The sequence below is a fragment of the Nilaparvata lugens genome, chromosome 3 (genome assembly GCF_014356525.2).
Source record: "Nilaparvata lugens isolate BPH chromosome 3, ASM1435652v1, whole genome shotgun sequence".
Taxonomy (NCBI): domain Eukaryota; kingdom Metazoa; phylum Arthropoda; class Insecta; order Hemiptera; family Delphacidae; genus Nilaparvata; species Nilaparvata lugens.
The window spans coordinates 60,274,215-60,286,492 of NC_052506.1; the positions used below are offsets into that span (position 1 = coordinate 60,274,215).

Genomic DNA, 12,278 nt, shown 5'->3' on the forward strand with positions numbered 1-12,278 from the left:
GTGAATCAGGAATTAGGTACTTCTTGTAATATTTGCTACCGTATATTAGCCCAGTTCTGAATCGTGCTAATACAGTCACAAGTACTTTGCTTCTGAATAAAACTATGCTTATGAATCATTGTAGCGTTATAATATGTAGCGTTGTTGTATGATTTGATTTTTGTGCCCTGTAATTATTTATTTATTTATCAGATTAGCACAAACAATATAATGATCGGGAAAGAAAAAACAGGTTATTGCCCAAAACTTTTTCAATTTCCTAATTTAGTTTCAAATTGTGCAAATATTATACATAGGTTATGTCCATTTCAATTTTCTACACCAAATCACTAACTGAGAGTCTAGATTCGAATAAAACAAACATAAATATATTTAAATCTCAAGAATGAAGAATCATGATTTTCATTTGTCTATGCATGAACCATTTTATTACCAGCCTTCAGCACTTACTGTATCTATACTTATAGCACTTACTGTACTATAATACTAGTCGTCAGGCTCGCTTCGCTCGCCATATCCGTTTAGCCAGACATTTAGTCTGTACCCCCGACTGGATCGTCCTAACATATGATAAAAATGCTCAAATGAAAGATGCAGGCGAGCGAAGCGAGCCTGCTGATCTCATTCTTGGACAATCCAGTTGGGGGTCCAGGGGGCAGAGCCCCCTGGCTAGACGGATATGGCGAGCGAAGCGAGCCTGACGGCTAGTAGTAATATAATATTCCCAGGAATAGCTCTGATTGAAGTAGCAGTACCCAATCAATTTTTCCGCGATAAATCAGGACCTCCTAAATAGGTATTTAGGAGGTACTGGATAAATTGGTATTTAGGAGGTCCTGGATAAATGCATTTCAATCTTCAACTTGGTGCCAACCTAACAAAGTTTACTCAACTTAATGCCAATCTGACAAAATTTTTAATTTAGTTACCAGAACAACTGTTTTGAAGAGGTACACTCTCTAGATTATAGTTCTATATTAACATAAATGGTATGGACATTTCAATTATAATTTTAAGATATTGGAATAAGAAGAATATACATGCTAAAAGACGAACTTTAAACCCTTAAAAACAACCCCTTAGAGTTAAAATATTGCCAAAAGGTTTCTTAGTGCGCCTCTAAAGGGCCAACTGAACATACCTACCAAATTTGAACGTTTTTGGTCTGGTAGATTTTTAGTTCTGCGAGTGAGTGAGTGAGTGAGTCAGTGCCATTTCACTTTTATATATATATAGATAGTGCACTCATATATTGATGAACTTGTATGTCGATTTAGAAGAATTAGTCAAATGAAGTGTTCTTTGATAACACTGTTGAAGCAATAGAATACCATCTATAGCCAGGCTACTCAAAAGCAGATCAGTCATGTTAGAACAGCCGCAGAATGAGTAGACAATGCAGTGTATAATAATAATAATGGACTTTTCTAGGAAGAGAAGACTGATGTGAGAGTGAGTGCGCGTGTCAATTGTGATAGTGGTGCTACTGAAGTAATGAACTTCTTTCTCTGGAAAGAGAAGACTGATGTGTCAGAGAGAGTAGAGCTATGAAGACCGATGTTTGTGAGCCAGCATGCTTTTATACTCCGTTCCCCATCTCATCAGTTAAATTTATCTAGTACTACACTTTTTGAACAGCCTTCCTAGAGATGGCACTTAAGTTGATATTCAACAGAGTCAAGCTTATTTCTGATGCTTGAACGTTCCAATGGAAAATAATAGTATTAAAATTGTCGTAATTCTGTTCATTATAATATTTAACTTGATTAACTGAGACAACAATATACTCTATACATGGATTTCTATGTGCTTTGCTTCTTCAAAAAAAGGCCTGGGCTTCGTAATGACTAGTATCTGGAGGACTGCATTTGAATTCAATCTCATCTCACAAACTCCACCTGTGATCAAACCTAACAAATTATTACAACTCTCAACACCAACAAATGAACAGTCATCACTTGAAGAAGAAGAAGAAGAAGCTGATTTGATGGACAAGGCTGGGGCCACGTCAAACGCCTGAATAGATCCTGATAGAAATTCAATAACTCATTTGCAAGTCTCATTTTCCCATGCCTATTAAGATGCAGCCCATGCCGAGTGTGAAATCTCGCCTGGTAGCTCCATATGCTTAGCATACTCAGAGAAAACTCTTGGGAAATTGAACAAACAGCTTCATTAAAAGACTCTATACACTTGTTCACATGCGACCCCACTGCAAGATCATACCTGTATGGTATTGTCGAAAGAATCAACCCTAACTCATTCTTCCTCAGAGTACTAACTAGTTTACGGAGCTTCATTATACAATTATAAATGTCTATCTCCGTAGAGGTGTCATTAGATATTTGTTCCCCCTATAAGAACAACAGTATCATCCTGTTTCATTGTGCCAAGCTCAAATGATGAAAAAATACCATCCATGATGTAATTAATCGGTGCGCTAGTAGAAATTAATGACTTGAACTTGAAGTTAGATGCTGACTTCCTAACCATCAACTCCATTATGCCTTTCACATGGCTGTCACCCCACAGCCAAACGCTTGAAGAATCTTCAACAGGAATTTCATTTTCAGGAGAAACATTTTCAATCTGATAATTATTTCTACAAGTTCCTACTCCATTAAGAACTGAGCTCATCATGGAACATGCTGTTCAGTACTGACTTGGCCTTCACATCTAATATCAAACGCCTATTTTTCTTCAAATCAGACTGTAAAGAAGAAATCCTATTGAGAAAGAGCCTTTTCTCCGTACCCTCCCATGCACTACATCAGCAGAACAGCAATCCGTACTGATATGTTGCTCGACGTCAATTACCTCGTTCAAGCTCACATTCATCTCCTCCGTTTGAGCACCAAAATCCCTAAACGTTTTATCTTGAAGGTCCATTATCAATTTTTCATTCATTATAGAACGGTCTACAGCAGCATTCCATTGTACTCATAGACGAGAATTCTCCGCAACCAGATTATGATTCTCAATCGTTAACTTCTCAAAAAGATGAAAACAGCCAACGCAAACATCCTGAGAAACAGATTTATTCAACCTATCAGGCTCTACACACTCTGTAGACACCTGGTTGTGTAATTCAGATACAACAGGGAGTTCAGTTTCATTGGCATGAGATATAGGGGTGGAAGACATTGCAGCTGACATCACACTAATATTTGATGCAACATGTGAATGGTCATCGCAAACGGAACCCTCATCTGCAGAGTCATCGTTCAATCTCGTTGTTCCATAACAAGGAGGAGAATGATTGTGAGAATCAGACTGACTCATATCTACTATTTGTTTTAGTATTTCTATCAGTTTTAAGAGTAGCCTTACATGTCTTCGACAGACAACGCCAAGTTATGTTTCCCAATGAATTAGCAACTGTTTTTCTGTAAGTAAAAATTTGAAAAATCAATTAGGGTTACCCTTGTTAGTCTTTCCAACAATAAACTCAACCCCTCCAGCCATTCCTCCCTATCACCTGAGTCAATATGAGGTTCTGATAATAAAGCGATTGCATAATACTATAAGTTGGAAAGAAAATCTTACTGTAAGACTGAAAATATTCTACATGTACTAGAGAGTGGGTAGACTAGTTGTTTATAGTGTTCGACGTAAACTAAAAGAGTAAAGAGGGTGAAACTCCTTTGAAATATTAAGTATTCAATTGATAATAAAGTATAAATATTATTGGAATTATGTCATGAATTGATTATTTCTATTCATTAATCATGAATATGATGATTTGAATTATAAGTTCAGAATTCTGTGCGGTATGCTGACAATAATATTTTAAGAAGAAAAAAGAAAGATTAATGAGAGAGCTCTTCAAAACAAACAAGTTTGACGCTAGTAAAGGGAAGGATTAAGAAGTTTAATCGGATAACAAACAAATAAAATCTTATCACTATAATGTTGAAGATGATATATCTCAGTGAGTCTGATAAGGAGTCTAAATGTGCACCACGCAAGGAATCACGCAGCAGGATTGACTCTCTTCGTTCTGCAGCAAGGATTACTATCAAGCAAGAAATTAGTGCCGTATCATTAGATCCAAATGGTTATCGCAATCGGTATATCATTCATCCACACAGACACCGGAGATCGAATAAGTTTTTATTGGTTCAATGTAATAAAATATTGACATTGACAGTGCAGAGAAACCAATGTCCGATGTACGCGAATTATTATAATTTTCATCTCATTCAAATGTTCATGTTCAATAGGACGCAACACGGTATTAGATATTGTTGCACACCCAGCTTTGGGTTCAGGCAACTGAATATTCTTTTGAGCAGCCTCACTACAACGTGTTACAGCACTTGGTACCGACGTCAAACAAGATTCTTATTTACAGGTGGTACAATTTCATCCCTCAAGTTTGTTTCAGGGAGGTCAAAGTTCAATCCGCTCTAATTCACAATTACCGGCTTCTTTGGCTATTTCTTGTAGGTTAGGAAGTAATTATCAGCAATTAGACTTAAGTTACGTCTCTCTTCGGGCAAAACTATTAATGCTCTCGTAGAATCACTTCCCAAATATTTAAAAATCACTCACTTAGAGGGTAAGACTCACAAAATAACTACATAATTCACAAAAACAGACAGACGAACTTTCGAGTACACCACTCGTAGCAACCAGTGCTACCAACCCCTAACTGACCGCATGCAATTAATAACTGAAAGTAACCTAGTTGACCGAGCGAAGTGAGGTCTAAGATTCAAGTCGACGGTTTGGCATTTCTCTTAATGTTTAAATGTTTATATAGTCCAGTCGAAGGTCATTTTCAGGAAACAGCCCCGAAAGAATTTTTCTCGAAGGTTTTATATGTATTTTGGGACGCTGAATTCGAATCTGAAATTTGCTGACACGCCAGAGGGCGGCTTCACCCCCAAAACCCCCAAAATGTCGGACTCTTTTCAATTTTCCCATTTTATCTCGTGAACCTTGAGTTTCTCAAGACAAATTATTCTCAACAAAATTAAAGAGAAGAAAATTTTGAATAACTTGAGTGGTCACGCAGGATTCTACCATTTTTGGTTCCGGAGCTACGAATTTTCAAAAAAGGGTATTTTTTATGGGTTTCAAAATTATGTAAACCTACCACTTCTACCCTATAAAACATGGATATTTTTCTATTATAGATAAAATACCACACATCACGTGAAAGAACAATTCATTATGAACAGGATTCCTTAGGAATTTTCGAATTTAGTAGTGGGGGGAGGCGGAATATACCCAAAAATAGAAAATCATGTCCTACAGCCAAAATAAAATTTTTTCATTATTATACTTTTTCAAGGCCTTCCTAACAAAAAAAAATACATATTTCGGCTGAAATCATCTCACGTGGGTTATTTTCTATGAGAATCGCCCGTTAGAAAAATTTAATTTCAGTATTTCCAAAAAAATTTTGATACGTTAATCATCCAAAGTTTTGTATATTCAAAGTTGCGTATCTTGTGAAACACTACAGATGAAAAATCAAAAAAGTAGTCAAGGTTGTAGAGACTTTTCTCCTCTTTCCGCTCCCATGAATCGTTTTCCTGATTTCAATACCGTTCAAAAGTTACAGTTAATTGAAAAAGTGATAATTTTCATTTTCTGATTTTTTCTGCGATTTTTTTGTTATTGAAGAGTCTCTAAAACGAGTAAGATACATGATAGAAATTTGCAATTGGTCTCAAATGAAAGAGAATTACATGCTCTATAAGCTACGTTGAAACCCATCTTGCATCACTGTTTACTATCGAAAAACTGTCGAGACTCTAAAAATGAGGAAAATATAGCAAATTTCTTGATTTTTCGAATCAAACGTATCTTGCCTCACGATCATATTTTTACAAAATTCATTCACCTCACATGAAAGAGGAGATTCTGTTCTTCAAATCAAGACCAAGTACCATTTTTTCATTTCGGGTTACCGAGATACACAGTTTTGAATATAGAAATTGGCCATTTTTCTGTGTATTTAAATAGGAGCTAAAATACACTAAAAGTGGATATTTTTATTTTTCCGTCAAATTTCAATTATGATACATGACTTTGAACCGCCTTGACGAGCTGAGAAGAATGAGCTGTAGTACGAGAAGATCTGATCATTCTGATATGTTAATAATAATAATAATAATGGTTTTTGTTCATAGCACAGACATGCCACCAGGGCATGTCCATAAGGGAACACGTCAAGATAATAATAAAAACAAGTCCATAGATGGACAGTCAAAATGTAACAGAAAGTAAAAAGAAACACAGAAAAATACAACCAAGCAGCAGGCAAATGCGCTATTACAAGAAGTAGCTACTTACAGTTGCCGTGTCACATTCAAAAAATTCCCTTAAAGAGTAAAAGGGATTCTCGTGCAGGAACGTCCTCAATCTCCTCCTCAAGACCACCTCAGACAAACCTCTGGCGGAAATGGGCAGCTTGTTGAGGATCCTCACCGGCTGGTAGGCCAAGCTGTTTTGAGTCCTCCCCAATCTACAGTAAGGGAGGTTCAGCCTGTGCCTGTTCCTGGTGTCATGCCGATGAAAGTCACCTCTGGTAGGTAAGGCAACAAGTCCCCGAAAAGCTGCAATGGCAGACCTGTAAATGTAGAGGTTGAAGACTGTCATAATGTGCTCCCTTACAAACAGTGGCTTGCAATTCGCCAGATAATCAGCCCCACATAAAATTCTTATAGCCTTCTTCTGCACCAGCAATATCCTTTTTACCTCGGCAGCACCACCCCACAGTGTAATACCATAAGCCATCACGCTATGGAAGAAGGCAAAGTAGCACATTCGATGATGGGCCCCCGGGATGCAACCTCTCAGACTCCTCAGCAGGAACAGCACTCTATTGAGCCTGCAACAGACACCCTGAATGTGATCTCCCCAAGCAAGCTTACGATCCATTGTAAAGCCCAAGAGCTTTACCGAGGGGAAGTTGAACTGATCACCATTCTTGAGGCTGAACACAATGGACTGAGTCTTCTCGCTGTTAAGCAAAAATCTATTTGCTCGGAACCAGTCAGCCACGGTCCCCTCTGAAGCCTGCATCAGTTCATGCAGGTCAGCCAAGTCCCCATTGATGTCCAATAATGAGGTATCATCAGCATAGCATACCACTGTCCTGTTTCTGGAGAGAGCAACATCGTTTATCATGATCAGGAACAATAAGGGCCCCAGCACAGAGCCCTGGGGCACCCCACAGGTCACCAATCTCACCCGCGACCTTATACCATTTGCAGACACAGCCTGCTGACGACCCTCCAGGTAGGAGCGGAGAAGCACCAGAGGACTGCCAACTATGCCATAGGCAGAGAGCTTAGACATTAAGATGTCATGGTCTAGGGTATCAAAAGCCTTGCTGAGATCACAGAGAGTCAACCCAGCAAGACCTCCCCCCTCCAAACTCTCAATTACTTTTAAGATTAAATATCCCACAGCCTCAACAGTGGACCTCCCCGCTCTGAATCCAAACTGCGTACCTGCAAATAAGCCATTAATCTCACAAAATTCATAAAGCTGCTCTGCTATTACCATCTCGAATATCTTTGAGAGTACAGGTAATATAGATATTGGCCTGTAATTGTGGATGTGCATAAATGGTTTGGGACGTCGTTCAGTTATAAATGTTATTTTATTCTATTGATAACATTTTTGTTCATTATTTTTTATTAGGTTATATTCTTTAATTTTTTCATAAGTTTTCGAATTTTGAATTCTTAATTTGTTTTATTTTTACTTTTTTCATAAGTCTTGAAATCTTTATATTTTTCATTTTTGAATTAGGTGTTATTTTTGTTGTTTGTATTATTTATTATTGCATAAGTTCGTATTATTTTTATCATTATTTTATTTTTTCATTTCTGTATCTGTACAATTTTTATTGTTAAGGAGACATATTTGGGGAGACCCGTTGTCTCCCTTGTGAATAAATAAATACATTATCTATTGATTGCGTGCAATAACGCATGCAATTAATAATTAAAATAACATAGCATTGTCTCTCGAACTTTCTCTGCTCTGAACTCGGGCTGTCCTCTTGACAGTATGTCTTGGAGGAGATTAGCTTTTGATGTTAGCATTTTTGATACACCAACCCCAACAGCCATCAGCCGTTTTCACACCGATATCTCGCCGACACGACATACAGACAGGATTTACTATGATGAACAGTATAAGAGGAGGCTGTGGTTTATAACTGCGCGAGGTCTACTGTTCACAGACTTACTAGTATTTTCTCTCGACCTTTCTTTGCTTTCAACTCGGGCTCATCAGTTGCCAGTATGTCTTGAAGGAAATTAGCTTTTGATGTTAGCACTTTTGATACAACAACCAAATATCCAAAGTCTTGATCGTTTGCCAGGTGTTCCCGGATAGATCGCGTCAAAGAAATAAAAAACCTTAGAACTTTAATCAAGATGGCGTGGCATCACAGTCCCTCAAAGCTATCTCCAAGGAAGTCACTGACATTGTAATAGCTTCTTTCAATCAGCCACCTTGACAGCCTGTTCTTGGAAACACCAATAGGAATATCCCTCACCGAGCCTGGCAGCAGGTTGAACATTTTGAGTGCCAACACTGGGAAAAAGTACTTCACCATTGACAAACTACAGCGTGGAATCTCAAACTGTAGTCTTCCATAGGTAGCCTACCGTATGAATGCACCTGACACCTGCTCATCGTGTTAGCCCTGTTTATCTTCACTGCAGTAAGTGAAGCCAGTATGTACAGCCCGAAGATGGCGTGCACTTTCAGGCGTCTGAAAATGGGTCGACAATGGACAATAAAGTTACTGTATGTTAGGATCCGCAGTGCCTTTTTTGAAGAAGCAGGATGTCATTGGCATGCGGAGAACCCCAACATTAGCCGTTTTCACACCGATATCTCACCGACACGACATACAACCAGGATTTACTCTAATGGATAGTATAAGAGTTTATCTGCGCAAGGTCTACTGCTCACAGAAATACTAAATATATTATAGAAAAAGTGCTAGATAGATAAATAATTAATTAGTAGCTTATCTTTGAATGTGAATTAATGTTCAACTTATTGGAGGTATCTATATGCGGTTTTCACATTCATTTTTTCTTAAATTCTTAATCGAATCGAAATCATGTATCATGTTCCAAGATAGCATTCTAAACTATTTATTTTATTCAATCATTCAAAATTACACAACTTACAGAAAAGTACCACAGGCTTATAAGCCCAAAACGGTTCCAGTTCTAATTTATACAACAGTCCAAAAATGTAGCTAGGTTATGTGTCACTTGACATTCATTAATTACACACTCAATTCACAATCTATTCTACCTATCCTTTATTATATTATTGATTTATAACAGAAAGTTGTAATCACTATTTAAAGATAATTTTTTCTAAACTTTAAAAGCTATTCTAGCATACCATGATAAAACTAGGGTAAAAATCAGATTACCAAAAGGTAGGAGATTACCAATTATTCAGTTTTATTTGATTTAAAAAGAATTTGCGTTTCTTCAACCAGTAACTAAATTTTTAACGAATAGAGAACGAAATATTTCATCATGAATCTGACCTTTAGTGAGATCCATGTTATAATGACAGTATTTGATCAACATTGGTTTTGCTATCCTTGTCTATCATTCGACAAAGCCGGTGATACTATCCTTTTGTAGGTCCACAACGGTGCCAAATATGTTTTTCACAGTGTAGAAATATGATTAATTAATGCAGAGAAAAGGCATCGCTAGTCTTCTGTCTTCATCCACTGTCATTATAACGTGGACCTCAGTATAGTAGGTAGGATTATTTTAGGTTATGCTCAGCTGTTATTGACATTTTCTTTTTGCCTAAGTAAGAATATTAATTAAATATTATTAAACTTACTTCATCATCCATTTTAAAGAGTAATATAGCTTTATATTAAACCATAAAAATATTAATTAAAATAGAACTTTGGTTTTGGATTTGGAGCTAACTAGGCCTACGTTCTCCTTGAAGGTGGGTGGTTTTCGACTTTCGTTTGTGTGATTGTGTGTAACTGGGTGGGTATAAACTGTTCGACTGGAGAGCTTGTCGACAGTAAAAATGTAAACAAAGATAAACTTGAGTGGAACGATAGGATCGTTCCACGTTTCCACTCTGTAAAAGCTTTACACTTCTCGGTTTAAAGGTTATGTTAACAATGTTTATTGCTTACATGCTTACAGTGCGTTCACATTTTATTTATTTATTATTATTTGAACTCACTTCAAGTTACAAATTAAAGGTATGCTAACTGATTTAAAACTTAACATACTTATATGAAAATAATTTAAAACAATATATATTTAATACGTTACGTAGAGCTAGCTAAAAGAAAAGTTTGAATCATTTTCACATTTATTTGTATTAATGTATAAAATAAATTATGTAGAAGATTATTTAGATAGGCTGTATTTATTGTAGCTACAATAATAAAGTAGATTCTTTGTTAGTAGTACAGCAACTTAAAATAATTTATTATGAATTAAAAATGTAGGCCCATTATGGAAACTAATCACTAACCTAATCACCGGTTTCATTTTGTTAAAACATTATTATTCTAGTACATTCTTATCAGTAATAATTGCATTATCTTGTTATAAACTTCACAAAATTTCAATTAGATGTACTTTGTGTAATTTTTGAAATGCAATAATGCACTTCAAAACGCTGTTTTTAGCCTTATCTTTGGCGTAATTTTAATAGGCAATGTTACCGGTATTTGGAAACATTGCATTATTAAAAAAAAACTGGAAGAATAGGTAAAGAATGAAATCGGGTAATAGCAATATTCTATTTTTACTAAAATGATTATTACAGACAGATGATTTGTTACAATGTTATTTTTCTCATATTTGTTTGATAAATTTTATATTAATAATCTCTAATTAATGTTAGTTGCACAGAAGCCGGCTAAATTTTAACCGTGATTAATTTCACGAGAACCAATCAGAAAAGGCATTTTTTATAAGACGGTTTGTCTGATAGGCTCTCCTGGAATTAATCACGATTAAAATTTAACCGGCTTTTGGCACTCAGTCATGATTTAACAATGAAACAGACAATCCTTTTTCATGTATTGTTGTGATTGAATGGAATTCAGTTTACTCAGTGGATAAGTTATTATTTAAAGGTATTTTATATTGTATTAATTCAACATTGTGTTTGTAAAAGCTCTTGATTTAATAAAAGCATTATTATTGTTATTAAATGGTTATTTTTTATCACGGCTAAGTATTAGCTAAAATCTGGTTGAATTGATTATAAATGTGTAGGTATTACCTATACCAGACTTGTAATAATCTATACCTTTTTAAATTTCAAGAAAGTATCAATTGTAATAATTGAGAATAGACATTTGTATTTTAGAAGTTATCACATCATGTAATATTAAGAATAGTAAATTGTATTTGAGAAAGTATGAATTCAATTTGAGATGCGGTAATAAGATTTGTTAGTCAGAAGTTTCTGTTTTAATTAAGAAATCTGATTGAAAATCCAGTTGATCTTGTTCATGAATTAAAATTCATGCAAAGAATGCAAGTATGGAATATGACGTTGGACAAGTGGATTATTTTCTAATCTTCAATTAACAATTTCCCAAGTAACTTACATCTTACTATTTCTCAATTACAATTCACAATTCCTAATTACAATTGACAGCTTCCCAAATAAAATTCAAAATTTGTAAAAATATTCATTTTCAAAAGGGTAAAAATATGATATTCAAAGTTAAATATACCGTATCTCTACCAATAAGAGTCAATCATAGGTACGGTATTGGAAACTATGAGCCGAATCTGCAATAACTGGATCTGAATAAACTGCTTGACTTGCCAGATTAGACATCCTATGTGTAATGAAAGTTTCATCCTAAATGAAAGTATCAGACAACTCCATAATTCATATCAGAAATATTCTTAGTAATATTTAAGGCAGTTTTGCTACTATTTGGTGGTATCCGTTGGAAGGCTTTTCAGTGGCTAGCTAAAGCTGCGTCTACACCAAAGTTATTAACAAAATGTTTATTTTTCCTTCCTCATAGATTCTATTAGATTGAACATACTGTAGCTTATCATACAAATGATGTGCCTATGTGTTTGTCAAGATCCGTTTAATCTAATAGAATCTATAAGGACGGAAAAATAAACATTTTGTTAATAACTTTGGTATAAACGCAGCTTTAGAAGACCGACCGAGTTGATTATTGATAAACAAGTCATACGGTGATCAAACTAGAAAGATTTCTAGGCCTTTGAAGCACTTGACGAGCCAATCCTGTT

The 12,278-nt window shown here is 35.7% G+C and overlaps 1 protein-coding gene across 2 annotated transcripts in view; it reads right to left on the reverse strand.

The window, feature by feature from the left end:
- LOC111047430 (zinc finger protein 431) overlaps positions 1–10,015 on the reverse strand; it is an 82,177-nt gene extending 72,162 nt beyond the window's left edge. For both annotated transcript variants that reach the window (XM_039424226.1, XM_039424225.1), the window contains exon 1: positions 9,859–10,015. In XM_039424226.1, the coding sequence (XP_039280160.1) occupies positions 9,859–9,870 (12 nt within the window). In that variant the 5' untranslated portion in view covers positions 9,871–10,015. The remainder of the gene's footprint in view (positions 1–9,858) is intronic.
- Between the last annotated feature and the right edge of the window lie 2,263 nt (positions 10,016–12,278).